We start from the raw sequence: 21,634 nt of genomic DNA, 5'->3' as shown, positions 1-21,634 counted from the left end.
AAGTTTTGGTTTATATAAAGTGGAACCTGCTTCCTATTTTTGTCTTTATTCATACGTGCATTTTTCATAACCCAGCTCCCTTAGGAGGTTTGTAATTCTGACTGTACGTCGTTCCTGTAAAGGTCATTAAAAAATGTTCTGCGTGCAGACTGAAGCAGTGTTAGACTAACACTAGAGCAATTTGCTTTCAACAGCTGACATTTTAGAGATAAGCAAAAAAAAAAACCAGTTACATAATAAAAATCAAATCTCTCTTTGTATTTACGTTTTATTTTAGTGTAGGGTTGAGTGAAATGAGAGACCCAAACACACAAACAAAATCCACTGGGGGATGTAAATTCATGTAGCAATTTTTGGTATTTTGACAAAGGCTACTCTGCCTTTTCCTGTCACTATGAGGATGATGAAGGTACTTTCTTATAATCATTAAATAGCTGGAATTAAATATCAACGGGTTTTGGGAAAACAGCTTCTTGCTGTTACAATCAAGTATAACTTTTGTTGATTAAAATGTTTTTTCTGAATGTCGTTTTGTAAACAGACTGTTAGGCAGAAGGTGCAATTCTTTCCCTGTTACTCTGCTGGAGAATTGCAGAGCTGCTTGTTAATTGATTATAATGTCTGTGAACTAATGAAAAGCATATTCCCATCCTCTGAAACTCAGTGAGACTCCTCATGGCCATGAAACTGTATGGCAGAGTTTGATTATTCAAACTGGAGTATTCCTAGCGTGTTGTTTTCAGTGCCTTCACATAGTGTAGTGTTGCTCTTAAAGATATGCTGAAAGCTGCAATAAATGAAGGTTTAAGACTCGAATAGAAAGAGCTGCTTGTCTAACAAGCCTTCTTTTAACTTCATGTTTCCCTCAGATCCTGTCATCCATTGAATTGTTGCAGCACTCTTTACCCAAGATCAACCGGAGTGCTTCTGAACCATCTCTGCACCGCGCCGCCCACACAGAGGACATAAATTCATGCACGTTAACATCCACAAGACTACCCGTGTTTTAGGATCCTGCTCTCCTTCCCTCGTTCTCTTCAGCGACGGGGGAGGAACAGAAGTAACAGCAGTTGTGCTTTTGATGCCTCAGTGTACAGGATCAGTGCCAGCGGGATTATCTGTGTCCCAGTTTTAAGAACAAGCTGCTAAGGATTTCTGCGGTCCTCATCCTGCAGGGACACAGCTCCACGTTGCCTTTTTCTACGGTTTCTTTTACTGGGATAGTTAACAGACTATAAATCAAGAGATCTATTACTATTTTTTTAATAGATGCACTTGAGCCTTATTTTTCCCATACCCAGAAGCGATGGATGTTTCTTCGGCAGTGTTTCTGGATTGATTTGAATCTGGTGATAAATTGGTGTTTTTTACAGCCAGGACAGCTTGCCTCGGCGCTCGAGGAAAGACGATGCATTCTGGTGCTCCTTGGTTGCCCCGTGCCGTGCGCCACTTCGGGCTGGGGGCGAGTTTTACCTGAAATGGGTATCTGCAAACGAGACTGAGGGAAGAGGAAAACAAACTTTCTGGAAATCGGCTCCTGCCTAAGAGCTTTCATCAAGCCAATGAAATAAGTTAAAATGCTAATTCAACACAAAATAGTTTTGCAATAGTTTTGCACATAGAAGAAAAACTCTTGCAAAAGAATGGAATATATTCTGAACTGTACTGCTCAGAGAAGGAAGCTAGCCAGCCTTGCTACGGTCATCTTCAGTAACTTAAGCAGCTTACTTTGGTACTATGGACTTGTTTCTTGCAGCCCAGTGAGGTGGTGAGTGCGGAGAGACGGGCTTTTGTGGCTGAGAAAAGGCTAAGTAACATTATCCGTATACTTCTGCAAAATGAGCGTAGTCTTCATCCCATCTGAAGCTGTCGTCCAAGAGATGCACTATCAAGAGGAAACTGAGCGTATACAGTTTTTCTTGCTGATTTGGGTTTTAATTTTGTTTTTATTGCTCCTGAGAAAATGCATTTATTGTAAGCCAAGGTTCCTCTGATTATCTTATTTTAATAAAATAAATTAAATTTTAGGTTTAAGATTCAATGTCATCATTTAATGTAGTAATGCATAGTTCTGCCATGTACAGGTAGCTTTGAAAAACTCAGAGAATGACATTCTGAATCATTTTTGAAAGGTCACTAGGATAGGTAACAGCAGTTCAAGTAAAAACACACTTGATATGACAATCTATAGGTTTCCAATCGCTTCTATTACAAGATGGTTTTTACTCTACTGTAATAATCTTTCAGCAGCATCTACTCATTAAGATAAATAGCTTGATAGTACATCAGTGTAGGTAACTGCACCATTTTTGCTCTGCCTTTTATCTTCTGTGAACCTGTTGTTTACATAGGTAGAAGTGAGTGTTTTGTCTTGGCTGAACTCCACAGATGCCAAAAAATAGGTGGTTTAATCTAAGAATTTATTTTTTAAATAGCATCCTGTTTAAATATGGTCAGTAGGGGAAGAATGGAAGCCAAATTTCCATTCTTGGAATGGAAACCTGGGATTTTGTGTCTTTCCCTGTGCGTACAGCGAGGTATGGGGCTCCTACCTGAATAGGGGGCTGAGGTCTAGCGAGGGAAGGGAGATGTCTGTAACCACCACTATCTCAGTCTAAACTGACGCCTAAAGTGTGTTAGGCAAAATACTTCTGCTGTGAATGCTGACAGCTTACATGTGCAGCTCTGAACTGCCTGTAATGTCCTGACAGCCCTTGCAACTGCTTATTTGCAGCAAGCAAAAACCCCCAAAGTGCTTCTGAAAAGGGGGGAGAGGAACGTGGAAGTACATAAGCCAAACGCATACTTAAAAAATAACGTCTAGACTGTCCTCAGAATATCAGGTAGCATTTTAAGAAGGGTTGAATATTAATCCCTAAGTGATACTTGAACATGAGCATAAAATTTGCTTGCTAAAAAGTACAGAGGGTTGAAGGAAACTGTTCTATATAGTTCTGCGTGATTTTTAGTCATATTCTTGGGATTTTAACTGCAGCCGTCTCTCAGAGCAATTTACCTCTCATTTTACCTTCATTATAATAAGAAACAGTTTAAGAAGGGGAAAAAAAGGAGAAATGGTAAACTTTTCTTATTTTAGCTCTAATTTCCAAAAAGAAACCATTAACACCTAATTTTTTTAAAATGGGTTGTGTGCCTCTTGAAAAATTAAAACATTTTTGATAAATAGGCTTCTTTTGACCAGCACTTGATGTCAAATTAGCTGAAGATGCTAAGTGAAGAATTTAAAAGGTCTGAGTTTCTGTCTCACTGCTCTTAAATTAAACCTTCCCTTTATGTTGTCCCTAGGTAGCTTTGAAAAACAAGTCATCACCTTTTTAATTTCAGACTACTGTCACCTGGTTTATGTCTCTTTGGGGCAAAGTCAATCAGGAATGTCTTGTCTAAGGTAAAGAACATCCTTTCCATTGACTTTTTTTTTTGGTATATTTCATTGCTGAAAATATTTCTCTCTGGAAAAAAACAACATGTGCAAGACCAGCTAGAAACAAGCTTCAGGGGGGAGGTGAAGGGCTGTGCAAGTACTTTATTTTCCCTCACCTTTGTAGTTAGTGATGAAGAATTACTCTAGCAAGTCATATTAGTGTAAGTAAGTCCTTCACTGGTGCCTTCATAGGCCAGTTCTAAACAGAAGCTGACAAGTGGTTACAGATACTGACAAGCTAAGGCCTGGCTTTGCAGGAAGCACTGTTAAAAATTAACTGTGGGGAAAATAATTGTGGAAAAGTGACACTTCCTAGGTCAGAACAGCGAGCAAACTTGGCGTCTTCAGTGTGAGGGAACTGTGGGCCAGCAGAGAGGGGAGTTCTCCTCTGCTGGAACCCTCTAGAAACGCAGTATTGCCAGCCAGAATGTTTCTCAGCATCAGTTTTGACCCAGAAATGCCAACCAGCAGCTGAAGCAGATAATCCTGGAGTCACTAATCAGGTACCATTTAAAAATGTCTGAATCCCAGATGAAGGTTCCTGCTGTTTGCTTTATGACAGTGACCCAGATCCGAGCTTGGAACCATCACAGCAGCGCCCTGTTTGCCTGCTGATGTAAGGGGTTTTGCACAAGTGTCTCGAAATACCCTCTGCTTCACAATACAAATCATTTCTGTCCTCTCACCAGTCAAGCTTTCTGAAATGCTCGAGGCTTGAAGCAGAGAAGCAGCCTTTCAAGGGCTTGCAGCCTTATCCTCAGGCCATCGGTACACTGGCCCTCTGCCTGTTTCAAGATTGTACACTGCACGTGCGTGAGAAAACTCTGCTTGTCCTGAAGCATTTTAATGCTGTATTACTCAGCAGCCATTTCAAGTGGTGTCCAGACTGAAGTTTTAGTTTAATTGCAAAGTTAATGCAAATTACTTAGCAGAATTAATGTCTTTTATACCAAATTCCACAATTAAATTGCTTTTGCTCAAAGCTTTTGCAACACAAACATGAATTAACAAAAATTTAGTGACTTCATTTAATTTTGGCTACTTCATTTAACCCGAATCAAGGTTTCCCTTCCACTTAAAAATACATTTGAACTACTTAAATTGAAGAAAAATTTAACTATTACTGTTGCAACAACTATTGAAAGTAACTACTTAACTCTCATTATAGTTTCCAAAAATCCAGTTTGTGCTGTGAGTTTAGTTTAGCTGTATGGTGTGACTCCAGGATTGCTCTGCCTGAATATACTAATCAGTACAGCTGTATTATCCTTACACTCACTGTAAGGATACAGCAAATGTGATTCTGAACTCTAGGTACTACTTTGAAGTATAAGGTATTAGTTCTTAAATGGCCTTTTTTAAGGAAGAAAAAGCTACGCTGTCCACTACTCCCAGTGGGTTTTTGTAGATATACATTTAGTGGATTTAGTTGGGCAAAAGAAAGCACCCAAAATAGATTTAGCAACAGTTTTTAACAGCTTAAGCTTTAACTGGTAAGAGAGGAGCTGTATTTACACTACCACTCAACTCACAAGACAGCATTTGTCAGGCCAAAGAGGGAGAAAACCCTCTTGGGATTAACGGATTTTTTCCATGCAATCTATTTAACTTCTTAAATATAGTTTAGTATTTTTGTTGCCATACAAAAACTACCTGAAAACTTTACCAGAACTGCACAAATAAACCACAGGGCACATTCGTCCTAGCTGTGCTGCAGAGAGTAAAAGCATCGCTAAACAAACAGCTCGGTTGCTAGCTCGTGCACCTGTCCTCCTCTTCATTGAGAAGTAGCAGGATCTTCCTCGGCCCCAGAAAGGTGCATGAAAAGTTCTCCAAGCTCCGTTACGTCATCGTCTGTGCTGGTCACCGTCCTGCTTTCTCTGTCTTCAATGAAGTCCCACAGACGAACGGAACTGAAGAACTGGAATAGAAGAAAGTCTGACTCAGCATGAAGCAGTACTTGTGCCAGTGCCACCACAGTATTTCCCCTCACCGGCCTTACTTCTTCATTAAACAAAGGTCAGAAGTTGAGACTCAAAAGCTGGGTTTGTGCTGGTATTGTGACAACCACTCCCTTTAGTACGAATATAGAGAGGGCAAACCAGCCCCTATTACTGAGCTGTATCTAATAGCAGGAGGCGTGCCTTGACCCCTCAGGGTGGTGGCCAAGCCAGGATGAGTTTTTGAGCAGGCTCTAACCTTTTTAGCTGGTCTCGCTGCCAGCTCTACGCAGACAGGTGAGGTGAGTTTTTAGTACCACAGGTGAAAGCTGGAATGGCAGAATTCCTCTGCAGAAGGGTTTGCCCTGAGAAGGACTAGTTGAAAAAATAAACGATAAGAAATTTTTGCTATGAAATGAAAGGCACCTTCTCCTTTCCCTAATAACAGCCCTGTGCCTCAAGGCAAGGTCAGGGATGCTTTCGCCACTTCTCCAAGGCCATGCGTGGTATGAAACCCATTTAAGCAGCATCCTTTACATTCAAAAGGTGGGTTTAATTACCCTTGACTGGAGTATTCCCTTACCCGCACAGTCCCCTCGGAGCTGAGCTGTTTCCGCGGTTTTTCAGGTTCAGCTCGTGTCCCATCTGGGTAAGCATGAAGGTAAAGACACTTCCCTCCAAACGGGCACGTTCCTTTCCCTTGTTCAAAGTACTTGCAGGGTTTCTTCCTGATTTAATGAGAAGAGAGAGAAGTTACTGCCTTTAGCTACTGGGAGGTAGATACAGTTCTCTCTGTGGCTGTTTATCTCGTCCTTAGTGACACAAAGTACTGCTCTGTTAACACACAGAGTTTTGGTTTCCCATTCCCTAACTGATTGCAGTCAAAAAAGATTATTAAAAGATCATTAAAAGACGTGAACAAAGAAATACATAAAAGAGCAGCATCATAAGTAGAAAAAAATTATATTAAGACATGGAAAGCGAGGAGTCTTCAAAGCACATCACCCATCCTACACAGATGCATTTTCATCACAAGGAACAAATCTGTTGCTATTTTTCTAGCATTCCTCCCCTGTTATTTTTCTACCACTACATTTTTATGAACCAGTTCTTCTCATCATCTCCTTTAAGTTGCCATCAGCTTTGTCATTCAGCCAAGCTGTTGGAGCTGTGTAGCAAATTTTCCCAACAGTGTTCCTTGCAGAGACAGCACAGAGGTTCGTGGGGTGGGGGGAAGCGGTGGCTTGTTCTATGATGAAAAAATAGCTGAAGAGGAAACTACAGAGAAAAATGCAGTTGACCTTGTGCACTGATGCCTAAGGCATAGAACAAGCTATCAAATAGCAACTAAATGGAGAAGAAAGCTCAACAGTAACCAAAAAAAACCCCAACAAACCCCAAACCACCAAAACCCTCAAACCAGACAGCACATTAAAAGCAGCATGAATTTGTCTTGGTTTGCACCACAAAGAGTCTGTGACTTCCACATTTCTAGGTCTGACTCTGTTCACCCTGCGCTGGCATATAAATGGGAATGGCTTTGTGCTGGCATGACCCCTGCTCTTAGCTCAGCCTCCCCTTTATTAGCATTTTTCATTCCATGCAAGACTAAATCCTCAAGTTAAACTGACTGCCAGGAGCTCTGTTCCTAAAAACCTCCTTGGGGCAGAAATTCTCTATCTGCAACGCAATGTTTTAGTCTTAGCTGAGCACTTAAGCAAAACCCCTTTTTTTATTCTCTTCTACGCAAGAGGCTGACAAGAGCCAAACCCAACATCCCACACTACCTCACATCTCTATCCCAGTAACACAAAAGCTCACCTTACTGGGAACACGGCAAGTTATAGACTGCACTAAGCCGAGGCTCTTGAGCGCAGCTCACTGCCCTCCAGTCAAAGCCCTTGTGCATCCAAGTGAAAACCCACGTGAGCAACAGGGTACTGAAAACAAACCGTATCTGAAGAACCTCGGTTTAAACTGATTGATTGATTGATTTTATTCAAATATTTTGCCTGACTGCAAGATAGAACAAGACGCTGGATTAGACATGTAATGGAGCAGCACTGCGGTCCACAACTCTTCTGCTGCGTTGTGACAGGCCTTCAGAGACTAACTTACAGCTTCCCAAGAGCCAAAAACCGAGTAGCAAGAGCTACACACTGATTTCAGTGAGGCCTGTTTTCTCCTGTACTCCAAAGGTTGGTTTAAAAGGCTGGGGCACATCACAGACTAAAGCTGCACGGCCTTCAGCAACACAGCCATCGCTCACACGGGTCAGGCACAGCTCTGCTTGCTTACCCTTAAAAAGAGTGAGCAAGGAGCCCAGTAACGGTACCTTTGTGCTCCACAAACAGCATCACCCTTATGCAGCCCGGGCAAGCACAGCTTTGCAAAGCTGCTGGACTACTACCCCCCAGCAGACCCCTCCCAGTGCCCCAAGCACCAGGGAAATAACTATTAGACAATAAAAGGAATGCAGTCATGGAGTATTTTCTATTTCCAGTAGAGAGTACAAAAGCCCCATGAGTTTTTAGCCCATATTTCAAGAGACCATTACATTTTCCTTCCCTATTTGTTCTCCTCAGTAACTGACAACCTTCCAGGCAATGATGTCCAAGGGATCAACAGAAAACACACAAAGTGAACTGAAATAGAATAATAGAATCACAGAATCGTTTTGGTTGGAAAAGACCTTTAAGATCATCAAGTTGAACTGTTAACCCAGCTCTGCCAAGGCCACCACTAACCCATGTCGCTCAGCACCACATCTACACGGCTTTTAAATCCCTCCAGGGATGGGGACTCCCTAAAATAGCTTCACCATTTCAGAGCACAGTGAGTTTGAATAATTTCTGATCTATAATTATGCAACAGACCCTTCCGTGGCAGTCATAAATAAAAGCATTAACACAGACTAAGAGTTCTCTGTAGAACGGTTTGTAATTACATGAAGTTTAAAGACACAGGTACTTTGATTGACTAAGTCTTAGCGTAGCTACCTTAAGGACAATGTCAGCAGTGTTTGTGGTTACTGCACTTACCCCACTCCCTGCTTAAATGCTTCAATCAGCTCGTTCTTCTTCTCCTGGTCTTCTACCCAGTACACACTGGGAATGACGAACTCGGATATCACACGGCACTCCGGGCAAGACCTGGATGGAGCAACACAAAACACCAACGCTCTGTTACCTTCCCAGAGTGACACTCCTCAGGGAATTTTCCAGGAACAGCAGGCTCCTGAGGGAAGGGGAGATGGTTTGTCACCCCGAAGCAGCAGACACCTCCTCGCACAGCAGTACAACACACACGCACAGTCGTTATTAGTTTCAGCTGAAATAAGCCAATTAAGTGCAGTCAGGGCTTGCGCTGCCTTGTGTTTGTTTCTAGACTTGGACAAAAGTAACAGCTATTTCCTCAATACGCAGAATTAAACTGCATTTGCTAAGCCCAAAATGCAGAAATAAACCGTAACTATGAGGTGAGCGCTGCAGCTCCCGCGCAGCAGGAGGCCAAAGCAGCTGAACAAAGACACAGGAAGGTCTGAGCCTTTTGAAACGGGATCTGACTTGTACCAGCAGCGAGGAGTTGTTCTCTGAGTGGTTTTACGAGATGGATTTCTACATGAGGAACTAAGATCAGGAATCAAGTACACAACTTCAGGTACCTCAACAAGCCCAAGAAAGGCTTTATCACCCCCTCCCCGTACGTCCCATAAAACACCTTGTCTCCCAGCACGCAGTGCTTTACAACTAAGCCAAGTCCCTCCTTTAGACAATTCTGCAACAACCTGTATGTTCACCACTATGGAAAACGTAAAAAACACGTTTGAAGAATGTGTATTAGTATTTAATCCATACTCGGATGCCAGGGTGGTGCTTCTGAAAAAAAAACCCAAACCGCTCCGAGTCCCTGCTGTAGGCAGAATATCTCAGCACCTGCCCAACAGGAGCTCCACTCCGATACAGGTTATGGCCTAACGAGCTAACGTTCAACTTCAGTGAAATTGATAATGACAGTTGTGCAAAGTCTATTTTGGCAGAAGACTGAAAGTATTTCCCACCTGTTCCTCATGCTTGTAACTTGGGACAGTTTTCAAAGAGATGCTCAAAAAAGGAAATTGCCCTAACTGGATGTTATAATTCTCTCACCTAAGGGGAGGCATGTTTGGAATATCTGTTTTATAGAGCTAGAAGGTGAAGACATTACTCAGATACAGACAAATGTGTGACTGGTGGGGCATTCAGCTTGAGTAAGGTACCACTGAGAGAAAATTCCAGTCATTAAGCACATACATAGAAAGAAAGGAGCGACTGTTTCTGCACGCAGGTCCCTGTGAAGGGCACAGGCTAACGAGGTCTCGGCTGTCCCAGCGTCCACGTGTGCAGCTGGCCCACTGCCAGCGCAGTTACAAAGGGCCGAGCTCTTCCCGTGCAGGAGTGCAGCACTGAGGAAACCAAAGGACACCCAACGCGTCCTACAGGTCTTCAAGGCAGTTCTCACAGCCACGCTCCAGCGTCCTGGGATTTGCCAGCACTCAGACCAGGAGTTTCCAAGCTCAGATCTTATTAAGGGCTATGTTAATATTTACAGCTACAGAACCCCTTATCACCAGCTTTATTTCTGTATCCAGATGCACAGCAGAGAGCCCACCCCACCGACACAGACCACAGAGAAGAGACTCTGGTTAACACGGACTTACTTGATGATTGGATTCTCGAACTGCTTGGCACATCTCCACTGCCGGATGCAGGACAAGCAGTACGTGTGATTGCAGTTGGAAAGGATCCCAAACCTCCTCTCGGAGGCCGAGGGTTTCTCGTACACCACTTCCATGCAGATACTGCACATTTTGTCCTGACTTGCCTGAAAGGCAAAGGCTTTCTCCATGTCGTGCTCAAACATCGCCATGCACATCTGTCACGGGAGAGAGGTCATTGGTTACTGCAGCCCACGTATCAGCCTGTTCCTTGTAAAACACTGCCTGTGAAAAGGATCTACTACAGGAAAAACAAGGCGCACTCATTAAGAGCATCATTCCTACCATTCATCATCAAAATTTAATTTTAAGAACATTAAGTTCAATCACATATTTCAGCCCTTCAACATTCTCTGCAGCTTCAGGAGTACCAGAAGTAAGGCTGCCCCAGCACTCTTCAGTCACCCCTTTCTGTATCTCTCTCACGGAACAGGTATGGCACAAGGACATGCTTCAGATATCTCCAACACCACCTAATTCAGGGTCCAGAAGAGGTGCCACACTCAAGATGTTACTCTGCTTAGCATCAAGGCCATGCTCACTCACCAGATACTACGCTTTACCCCAGCTAAGGAATTACTCTCATACCACAGGCTTTCCTACAGCTCTTCTCATCACAGTCTCCCAGTAGCGACCATCAATAAACAGTTCCCACTCTCACAGCACTGCAGGGTGTGCTGGTGGTTATACCTGCAGAGTTTTACCTCTTCTCAAAGTTCTCAGGACTTAACAAATAAAATTTAAAAGACTGTAAATTATAATAGTAAAAAAAAAGAGGACACAAAATAACTGCACAGGAGCAGCAGTGTTGACAAATGCACCTTCTCCTCCACCACACGCCTCTGCTCCCGGCACGGAGCACCTGACTGCAGCGGCGAGGGAACACCATGCCACATGCCAACAAGCTCCCCGGAGAAGTGAGACCTCCTACACCAGCACGTCCTGCAAGTATACGCTGACTGCACAGAAACTGAGGTTTTTAACCCCTTGGATTCTACTCCAGCCTCTGGAGAGACTCACAATCCAGCAACCACTACCACTGCTGGTCTTTCTCCTCCTCACCCTTGAAACTCCTGCACCTGACCAGCCCTGATCTAAATCTGGCAGCCAGGCAGAGAAAAGAGCAGCCTCTTAAGCCCATCTTTACCCAACCAATTCCTCATCCAGCCCCTCCAGCCGTCCTGCTTCAAGTTCAGCTCCAAAATCTTTGCACTCCCTTCAGCCTGTCCCTACTCGACCTTGCCCTGACATCAGCCCTGACCAGGAGCCAGCTGAGGCGGCGGCTCAGCAGACCGGCAGGGCAACCTCTCACAACGCACCAGCAGCCCACAATTCCTCTCCCCCGCCCTACAGAACGTACTGTTGAGACCTCTTGTGAGCTACAAAAGACATTTTCCTGGTAGAGTTTCAGGGTGTTCTGGGAGAAGGCTGCAGGCAAGTTTCCGATAAGGATGAAATGGGAAAAGAAGTTGCTGTAAAAGGTTATATCTGCATCATCGTTACCAATTAAGCCTCAGATGCTTGAACAGACCCCTCTTAGAATCATTTTATAGCTAGATAAACCATAAACCAAAGCTCTTTGGCACAACGGGCTCTTCTGCAAAACACATCTTTGGCTTTTAGAGCAAACCAACCCAACCTTGCACTGAGCAAAGCAAACCTCGCACCGATTTCACATTGATATTACCATCTCGTGAGCCTTCCTCTGCTCTTGGTCGAAAGGGTGCAGGACTTGCAACCCACATATCTCACACACGTCTCCGTGGAGGTAAAGGCAGCGATCCCCGTAGTGGCACGCTCCTGCTGCGGCGTAAGGACAGAGCTGCTCCCCGTCAGCACCGGAGCTTCCAGCTACCGGATCTTCCAGCCCGCTGCAAATAGCTTCCAGGTACGAATGGGGCTTCACCTCCAGATTATCATTTTGGTCACTGCAACACACCACGTCGCCTGTGGCACTGGGCTTCTGCTTTTCTTCATTCAAGCCACACAGATCTTAGGAAACAGAAACGTAACATGAACGATACGAGGCACTGCACAAAACCTGCACAAGCAGCTCCATACACTTCCCAACTTTTAAAAAAAGTTCTCTTCTCAATGAAATTTCATCTCTAAGCCCCTTTTGCTCACAAATCATGAGAATTTTTATAAATTACCTACTGAAAAGTCCAATTTCAAGGTCTCTTCAGCTCTTTTCTGTTTACAAATAGCATAAAAACATCCTCTCCTTTCCCATGAGGGCAGGAGGGCAGCTGGCTCGTTCGGTGTGACAGTGAGCACCAGTGTGAGCAGCGTGTGGGTGGCAGGGTGTCAGCCGCCCTGCCCTGCCTGCCAGGCGCAGACGGACGGCCTTGTGCTCCTCAGGGCGGGCACAATCCTCCCCAGAGCACGTGCCAGGTACCCTGGCACAAAGCAGCCTGGTTTCTCACCATTTCAAATGCCCTCACATTGAGAACAAAATGCACAAAAAGATCGGAGGGGCAGAAAGATTTTAACCAAAAAACCCAAGTCAAAACAAAAAAAACACCCCCAAAAACCCCCCAAAACAAAAACAACCTTTCAGGGAACACCAGGCTCAAGGCCAGCCAGCTACATGGTCATTAAAAGGTCCTGAGAGGCACAAGCATTTCCAAGGAAGAGGCCTCATCGGGCAGGAAGCCTGGCTGCACCTCTCCAGCTGTCCACGAAACTCAAGCAATAAAAGGAGACAAACTACCCAACTCTTATCAAGCACCAAGGACGAGGAGCACAGCACCACTCCCACTCACTTCTGTCCCTGAGCACCAGCGTCTTCTTCTCCCGTTTGCCGCTCTCCTGCAGTTTGCTCCTCATGACGGGCGCGCCGTGCTCGGGAGGGGGGCGAGGGCTGTGCAGCGCTGCCGACGAGAGGGGAGGCGGCGCGGGGGCCGCTGCAGCCCCGGACACGGGAAGTCTGGTGTGGTCATACCTGAGAAAGGAAAAAAGACAGGACAAGTGTTACAAGGGCTAAGCTGGGCACAGCGGCAGGACGCTGCCCTGATGAACAGTTAAACAAAATAAAACTGAAGAGCTACGTTTTTTTTTAAAGGATTGTTCTGACACGTTGACTGAACTGCTCAGTCCTTCAAAGCCAGAGTAAACAGTTGCTCAGTCTCCAAAAATGGATGCCTCTGCAAGCACACCTATCTCTGCTTCTCCCCAGGCACCCAGCATAGCTGCAAGAACATTATTCATGTGCATGTTAAATTAGATCTGTCATCCCCGCAAGCAAACAGGTTTGCTGGCATTTCTCAGAGAAGCAACATCAAAATGCTGTCCAGGAAGGAGTGACGGTTCGTGATCTCAGTTTCCCCCTGCAAGCAGCAGCACTTAAAGACTTTATGCTCCCACAGCACAGGAGAAGACTTCAGGAAAAGGTGTGGTGCTATTCGGCCTTCCCACTAAACCTGGGGGAGCGTGAGAAAAACACTTTGCTCTAAGACAGAACTGAAAGTCCTCGAAATTGTGCGTTTAGATCTGCATCAAAGACACTACAAGCTACATCAGGGGAAGGACGTGAAGCCCTGCCACTGCCCACTTCCAGCCGCTTCAGGCACACGGAAAGCAAGCCATGCCGCCAAGTGCCCCGTCATGGGAAGCTGCAGGCTCTGTTTTTTGCATTCAATAGGTCTTACTATAGTAAGAATGGGATGAAAAAACATACGTGAAACCTAAAGTTTAATTTCTACAGAGCAAAATAATTGCTGAAGCCAAGAAACAGTAAAACTGTAATACTGGATCCATAAGCTGGTTTTGGTACTGGGAGAAAAAGCTCATATTTAATATATTATTTCATTCCCTTTGTCATCTTTTCTTGATGTTTGATTCCCTGGCATTCAAAGCTGGCCGCACGTGGTCATTGTGCCCAGTTCTTCTGAAGTCACTGTTCCAAAGAGAGCCAGGCCGTTACCTGCACCGCGCTCCGTAGGCGCACTGTCCCTTCTGGTAGTACTTGCAGATGGTAGAGGATTTGCTTGTAGATAAATCATGTGAGAACAGACACTTACTGCCCTCCCGACACACTCCTTGCATATAGTACCTGGGGGAGAAGCAGTTCTGGTCAGAGAAGGCTGTTTGTAAAGACGAGCGTAAGAAGGGTTTTAAATCCTAGAGGGAACTTGGAAAAGCATTTCCGCCCAAACCCGGCCTCGCCTCTGTCTCAGACTAAAGATCCCCCGTCAGGGGGCTGCACACAAGGCCCCGTAACCGCTCCCGGCACCCACAGCCCCGGCTGGCGGTCGCCTGCCCGCCCCAGGCAGCAGCACGCACCAGACACCATCTGCCGCTGCCTCCTGGGAGCCGCCCCCGGCCAACTACCGACGGAGCGGCCGGCGCCGCCGAGCCCCGGCTTCTCCAGGCGGAGAGAAACGCGCTCCGGCGGCGTGGGACGGGGCCGCGCCGGGCCGGGCCGAGGGGCGGCACGGAGGCCGGCGCGGGGGAGGCCTCCGCCCCCCTGCCCTCGCCCTGAGCAGGCCCCGAGCGGCTCCGCGGGGCCGGGGCGGCGGGGCCGTGCCGAGGGGCCGCGGGCGGTTGGGAGGCAGGCCCCGGGGCGGGGGTGCGGGGCGGGCAGGCCCCGGGCGGGCCGGGGCGGCGGCGCTCACCTGCAGGTCACCTGCTTGGTGCTCATCCTGGCCGCGCGCCGCCCGCCCCGGCCCGGCCGGGTCCCCGCGCCGCCCTCCGGGGTTCCGCTCAGCCGCGGGGCGGAAGGGCGGGGCCGCAGCACCGCCCCCCCGCCGGAGGCCCGCACGGACACTGTTCACCGACGCACCGCAGGCCAGAGCTCCGCCCAGCCGGCCCGCGGAGAGGCGGCGGCGGGGCGGGGGCCGCCATGGCGGAGGCCGCCATCCTGCGGGTGCGGCACTGCGGGGCCGCCATCTTCTGCCGGCGGGCGCCGCCGCGCTGCCCCGCCTGCGGCCACCCCCTGCGAGGCGCCGGGCTGCTCGCCGCGCCCCTCCGCCTCCCCAGCCCCTTCCGCCACGGCCACCGCCAGCCCCGCGCCTTCCTCCTCCGGCCCACCGCCGGCACCTTCCTCGGGTAGGGCCCCGCGCGGGGCGGGGGGAGCCCCGGCTGCTGCCGCGCTGCCGGGGGCAGGACGGGCGGCAGAGGGAGCCCGGCCGGGGGGAGGCCGGGGAAAGGCGGCTCTCGCCTTGGGCTCCGCCGTTCTCCCGCTCTCGGAGCGGTGCGGGCAGCCCCGGCAGCGCCCTCGTCCCGGCCGAGCCCCCCCGGGTTCCCAGGGCCCTGCCCAGCCCCGCGCCGGGGCAGCGGCACCCGACTGACCTGCGTGTGGGTCCGGATCAAACCCCTCTCGGGCAGCGAAAACGCCTTTTCCAGGGTTTCAGGAGGGTTTCGCCTCCCGCTCCACGCCGGGGGTCCCGTAGCGTGTCGGTGCCGGGACGTGTCCGAGGGGGACAGGCAACGCTCGCTCCCATCCCCAACACCGCTCTTTGTCTTCCAGAGGATACGATGGGAAATCGGATCTTCACGTTGGAATAACCAATAGTAACGGTAAAAAGTGGCGTGTAGTTGCCTTACAAGCGTCTGCCCATCTCCCGTGCCTTGTATTTAGACTGCACGCCCCGTGCAGCTTCACCCCCTCCGTACCCCACGGTAACCCACATTGCCCGACAGCTGTTTCAGAGCCACCTCTGCTGTTGCGCTCATGTCCGGTACCTCTTCCAAATGCAGGCTGCAATATCCAAATATCTAATGCTTTGCTGATGAAGAATGTGTAACTCCTCAGCGTGCTGCAGGCAGTGGAACTGGGAGCTGAGCTGAGCTGTTCACTACAAAAGAGTATCACGTAAAGATCAAAAAAATCTTGAGTCCAAGAATTTATCCTGCCCTGCAGCAGCGAGCACACAAATCAAATCAAAGCGGTGCGCCACTCTTCACGCTGCGCAGAACAGAACTGACAGGTGATGTCTGTTTCTGACACAGGGAAAGGAAAGCTAGGCAGCCTGCTTTTTAAAAGAAATTTCAGGAAATTGTGACTTAAAACGCAGTTTTTGCTAATTCTAAAAATACCCCCCTAATTAAAAACCAAAATTTTAAAAAGCCACATTAAAAATCACATCAGGTTCTCCCAGAGTAGGCCCACCCTGCAAAATCTCACTTCAGATATTTAATATAAAGATTGTCTAATTGGAGGGTTTAAAAAAAGACGCCTGGTTGTCGTTAAGTTGCTTTCATTATCAAAAGACATCTGAAATTACATTGTACAAAAATGAGAACAGGTTTTTGAATAAAGCAGGCACTGTATTTTCTACTCTGTAGCCACTGATGGGAAGCCGTGGTGTAGCCAGTCTAAGAAAAAAATGTCAGAATGCAAAACTAGTAGTAGCTTTTATCACTTAAAATAAAAGCTATGAATGTGATTCTCCAGTGCCCCCTGACAGTCTGTTGCTCATTATTTTCAGGCGTGGTGTATAATTACAATGAAGAGGGCATTCACAGAGCTGAAACTGGATGGGAACAGTGCATTAGTATCCCACTAGTGCAGCCAGACATGTTTGGGCTGCTTCAGCAGTGGGATAAGCTCCTAGAGGAATTTTCTGAGGGAGAGGCCTGGCTCCCTCACAGGTATGTAGTTTAAAAGTCATGTGCAACAGGAGTTCTTAGTCTGGGATGACAAATTGGGCTATTCCATTTGGGACGCTGTGAGGCTTGTGGTTCGTTCAGAGCCCGGCTTCTTTAGGGGACACGTTTCTGACAAACCAGTCCTAAAGAACGCTGTCAGGCTGTCTAGCAAAGCCATTAAGTTTCAAGACAGAAAGAGGGTGTTTTTAAGTCATAAGTAAAAAACTCATCTGCTGGAATGCAAAAGCTCTAAAATAACAGATCATTTTAGGGAAGTTTTCTTCAGCAACAAAAGATTTTTGCATGAAAAAAAAACCAGTTCAATGAAACATTACCTTTAAGAGTATGCTGCTGAGTACGGAAGTGGAGAAGTCCAGGTGCAATTCTGTACTGATTTCTTCTAGGTTGCAGCAGCTTTAGGTGTATTTGCATTGACAGGCGGGCCACGCTGACGGGACTCTTGCCCAGAGCGTACATCCATCCGACTTCTTTGTTGTCAGTGATCAGAAATGGGCAACACTGTCAGGCTCCTTTCCAGCTCTGCCAGCTGGTTCGTAACATGGCTTTGGATAGTTAAATACAGACAGACTTCCACATATTTTGCATCAAACCAGTAAGTTCCAACGAGAACGTTCAGTTCTTTGTAGCTTTCCTTGAAGTTAACGCCCGACGACAGCATTACAAGTGCGGCAGCCCAGCTGAAACACGCACCGCCACGTCACCAGGCCTGCTGCCCCCAAAGCCCGCTCGCTGGCTCCTTGCACTGTGCAGCAGTAACAGTACAGGTAACAGCCTGTCCGAGCATAGTTCTGGGAAGGGCTTAAGGTCATGAACATGGACGTCATCTTATATAAAAGAAAACACCCCACAACAAATCCACAGCAGGTTTTAGCAATTCAGTATGTGCTCGACTATAAAATTTCAGAGATAATGTATCATCTCCCATGTACCAGGAGATGAAAGAAGTTGACCTAGAATAGAATTTTTAAATGTCTATGGAACTTGTAATGCCAACAGGATTTCACAGAATCACAGAATTAACCAGGTTGGAAGAGCCCTCTGGGATCATCGAGTCCAACCGTTGCCCTGACACCACCCTGTCAACTAGACCATGGCACTAAGTGCCATGTCCAGTCTTTAAATTTCCAGATTTGTCTCCCAGATTTGTGTCTCTCTGATACTTTGGCAGCTCCCAGTGCTTTAACATTATTACTAAAATTAACCTAATGTCAAAAAAGCATTGGTAGAAGGTGGGTCGATGTGTGCATCTCTCTACAAGTTTTTCTTTGGTTTTCCTCCGTCTGCCACCTCCTGACAAAGTGACCTGCTTTTTCCACAAATAGACCAGTAACCACTAAACTGCTGAAAACTGACCTTTTTTTTTTTTTCCCCAAGACATTGAATTAACTCCTCTGTTTATTTTTTCACTGGACAGGAACTGCGCTAAACTAATCCTGTAACTCCTTTGGGTTCAGGCCAAGCCTAATTCTAATTTTCTTGATTACTTTTCATTTACTGGAAGGATGATAAAGAACAGTGGCCGCAGCCATAACCAACAGTATCTTAAATTACTGAGAGATACTGGGTTTGCTTGTCAGGATATACAGACATGCTTCCCAAAAAGGGAAAAGACAGATGGTAATAAGCAGCATATTACAGAATCCTTTGTGTTATAGATACAAAGATAGTCTGCAAACAGAAAGGAGGTGTTAGATGCTTTGCTTAATTGTGGAACCTATTCAGGAAAGCACTTGTGTACACAGAAGTTACCCAGCTGTGCTGTGGTGCTCTGCAGACTCAGCCCTGAGCTGGTGAACCCAACGTTTTTTGCAGTGTAATTTCCAGGTGTTTTGTACCACACAGTGATGATGGCCACTGTGGAAGTTACTCACAATTATTTTTCCTTCACAATCAGTTTGGTAAAGTAAGTACACCATAGCACACTGCCTGCTTACTAGATGGGAGCTCGTACGTCACTTCAGATACCCTTAACAAACCAGAAGGGCTTTGAAGAAAACCGTGAGCTGTCCTGAACTGGGGCTGAGGCTCGCTTTTGATAGCCATAGTCCTCAGATCGTGCAAAGCCACCTTGTGAATTCCCAGGGCTGACAGGCAAGCCTCACAGATGATACCACGGGGCAACACAGAACACGGAGCCACTGACAGTGCAAGGCAAAGGGCGAGTCACAGGGCTGGGAAGAACAAGGGAAAAAATGACAGAGGATGAGGCAGTTGCAGAAGCAGCTTGAGAATTAGGCAGATGATGGCAAAGAGGAGTCTGAGCCACTCTGCAAGTGCGGTTATACAGGCCCAGTGGAAAAAGCACCATGTGGTGAGGGAATGGAATACCTTACTGAAGTTGTTAGTGGCCAACATGAAACATTTGGGAGAATCTGAGAAACATTTTGACAGTGAAAAGAACAGGTAAGTGCCATATGCTCCTAGGTTAGGGTAGCAGCGGGGGGGAAAAAGGCAAAAAAGGCAAGAACATTTCAACTGGCTGCTACTCCTGTTCAGTTAGTATTGCTGTCCTTGCAGAATTGGCACAGATTGTTGCCACGGGGAGTTTAACTGGCACACCCTATAGCAACTGTATCAACATGTTAAAAATCAAGTAAATTCTATCACTAAGTAAGCTTCCACATTAATGCCACACAGAGAAGCGCACGTGATGGCACACAATTAACATGTGCAGGAACAATTAACTGCTGCAGGAAGATGTTTTCAAGGTAACAGAGTAACAATACATGGAAGAGCAAAGGTTAACAAGGTAGAAGCCAAATAAGTATAAAAAATAAACTCATTATTGTAAAGTCTGCAGCGTTCCTTTCTTTTTTTTATGCTCAGTTTCTGGTATCCCTGGCTGGAAAGTACAACTTGGGATGAACAGAATGTGTTCAAGCCCTCGCATTGCAGGAAAGTGGCAATAGTTCTTGAAGAGCATGTGCTTCCTTAAGGATTTCCCTCAGTAAAATATCCCTCCACGTGCAGTGATTAATGGGTTAGTGCTAACTCTTACTCACAAGATCTTTTTCCCTAGGTATGAAGAACATGACCACAACTGCTACACGTACGCGCTGGCATTCATTAACAGTGTACTGGCCACACAAGGAAAACGGCAAATGAGTAAAAGGGAATTTACAGAGAAATTTGTGATCCCACAGACAAAGCAAGCGTCCAAATACATTACTCTGCATCAGGAGCTAACAGCGAATGATTTCTACATCGTACCTCTTCCTGATCAGGAAAAACAGTGCTGAAAAGGACAAGTTGTTGTATTAAAACATCTACAACACGCAATAGGAAAAGGAAGTCTTCAGACTCCAAATCGCAGGGTTTAAGATGCATGACCGACTAGTGTATTTAAAAACACAATTAACACGTTAAGGATCAGGAAGGATCCGGAAACTGAACTTGTGCATTTGAATGAAACAACACGCATACAATGTACACACTACAGAACATTTCTATGGGAACTCTTCATATGGGAAAATGTTCTCCTGTTTACATTCACTACATGCTCTATTCTGCCAAGACATTTAATACCAGAAATTGTAACTGCTGTGTAATTAAGGGTTTTAACAAATGAACTGGGGTAACTTAAGCTGTAGCAAACCAAAATGTTTTTTTTTCCTGTCGCATGTGTCTACCAATGGGTGGTAAAAAGGGAATTTGTGCTTATGTCTGCTGAAATCCAAAGTCCATGACTTAATGCAGATTCACCACATGCAAAGTTATTTTCCTTTACTTTAATTACTAGTAAAGATAACAACAAATAAAACAAGCCTCTTTGCCAGATATATTTCTTTTCCAATTCTTTACATTTTGCACATTTATTCCTCAAACCAAGACAGATGCTTAGTATTAAAGGATAATCATTTGGTGTCTGTATCTGGTAGTATCTGTAAGAAGCAACAGACTCCTCAGGATTTATCTTGGAGTTATAACTTTAGAACTTAACAAAAAGAAATTTAAGTTAAAAAAAAAAAACCAAAGAGCTCCTCCAACAGCACTTTTACCTATTGTACATGACACAGAAGTGTATGCTGAGGTCAAAATTCTGCAGTCCATAATTTTGTGCAATTTCACTTTACTTACATTCTAGTTTAAGAAAATAATTTCAGCTTTTTTCCCTTCTAATTTCTGCAAAGCATGCTGGTTTTAGTCTAGATCTAAGTCCTGTTTTCTCAAAGATGGAGAAGGAATCATGGTTGGGGTTTTGTCCACATCTAGTTTATACTTTTGCATACACAAACCGCAATAACCTTGCCCCCCCCAATACTCTAGCTGCATACACCACAACTGTACACGCTTCCCCCCTCCATTTTCTTCCCCTTCTTGCTAAATTCTAAATTATAGCTCCATTAAAAGCATATTCAAAAAACACAAGACAGACAACCACCTTGAAATGCGCAATTCAGCTGCTGTTAGAGACCTCCCTAGCGCAACTCAGCATTCTTCAGCTAGGATTTGGCTTACAATAACAAACTATGGCATGGTATTTCTGAGTGAACCCCAATCCATGCTTCATTTAAGTAAGTTCTGTATTTTAATTGGTAAAATATTAATACAATGGCAAGTACGTGTTGTGGTACAGCTAGCTAATGTGAGTTATTTGATAGACAGTACTGAAACATGAAATACAATCATCTGCAGCTGGAAATAAAACACCTTGCCACATACAGTCTACATACATACCTGTTCAGCTTGCAAAAACTATTACACAATTAGCATTTTCATTTTACAGCTTTCCAGTAGAAGTCATATTAAATGAAAGCACAGACTAGAAAATCTTCCACTTTTGAGTTGTACGTGGTTTCCTGCATTCATGACATGGCTTTACAACCTAAACTGCCTAAGTAAACACAATTGTGGTTTTGTGTTTGGTGGGAACAGTCTGAGTCG

The 21,634-nt window shown here is 45.9% G+C and overlaps 3 protein-coding genes across 11 annotated transcripts in view; 2 read left to right on the top strand and 1 right to left on the bottom strand.

Moving 5' to 3' along the window:
- The window catches only part of RAF1 (Raf-1 proto-oncogene, serine/threonine kinase), a 79,191-nt gene extending 77,164 nt beyond the window's left edge, over positions 1 to 2,027 (top strand). For all 8 annotated transcript variants that reach the window (XM_068419835.1, XM_068419834.1, XM_068419838.1 and 5 more), the window contains one exon: positions 870 to 2,027. In XM_068419835.1, coding sequence (XP_068275936.1) covers positions 870 to 1,010 — 141 coding nt within the window. In that variant the 3' untranslated portion in view covers positions 1,011 to 2,027. The remainder of the gene's footprint in view (positions 1 to 869) is intronic.
- MKRN2 (makorin ring finger protein 2) lies at positions 4 to 14,838 on the bottom strand. The gene is made up of 8 exons (XM_068419839.1): positions 14,755 to 14,838; positions 14,064 to 14,192; positions 12,904 to 13,082; positions 11,826 to 12,130; positions 10,082 to 10,296; positions 8,424 to 8,534; positions 5,966 to 6,110; positions 4 to 5,363 (listed from the first exon to the last, which is right to left on the bottom strand). Exons 1-8 carry the CDS (start codon positions 14,778 to 14,780, stop codon positions 5,220 to 5,222), a joined length of 1,254 nt encoding a protein of 417 aa, XP_068275940.1. The 5' UTR covers positions 14,781 to 14,838; the 3' UTR covers positions 4 to 5,219.
- A 123-nt stretch (positions 14,839 to 14,961) lies between these two features.
- MKRN2OS (MKRN2 opposite strand) lies at positions 14,962 to 20,527 on the top strand. 2 transcript variants are annotated; one of them, XM_068419840.1, is made up of 4 exons: positions 14,962 to 15,187; positions 15,609 to 15,658; positions 16,570 to 16,732; positions 19,770 to 20,527. In XM_068419840.1, the coding sequence occupies exons 1-4, from the start codon at positions 14,982 to 14,984 to the stop codon at positions 19,987 to 19,989; spliced, it is 639 nt and encodes a 212-aa protein (XP_068275941.1). In that variant the 5' UTR covers positions 14,962 to 14,981; the 3' UTR covers positions 19,990 to 20,527. The 2 variants fall into 2 exon arrangements, with proteins under 2 accessions (XP_068275941.1, XP_068275942.1); XM_068419841.1 differs by lacking the exons at positions 14,962 to 15,187; positions 15,609 to 15,658 and adding an exon at positions 15,928 to 16,068.
- Positions 20,528 to 21,634: the final 1,107 nt, after the last annotated feature.

This window comes from Nyctibius grandis, chromosome 29 (assembly GCF_013368605.1).
Source record: "Nyctibius grandis isolate bNycGra1 chromosome 29, bNycGra1.pri, whole genome shotgun sequence".
Classification (NCBI taxonomy): Eukaryota; Metazoa; Chordata; class Aves; order Nyctibiiformes; family Nyctibiidae; genus Nyctibius; species Nyctibius grandis.
Note: the sequence above shows the minus strand (reverse complement) of the source record. Positions and strands in the feature narration are given on the sequence as shown.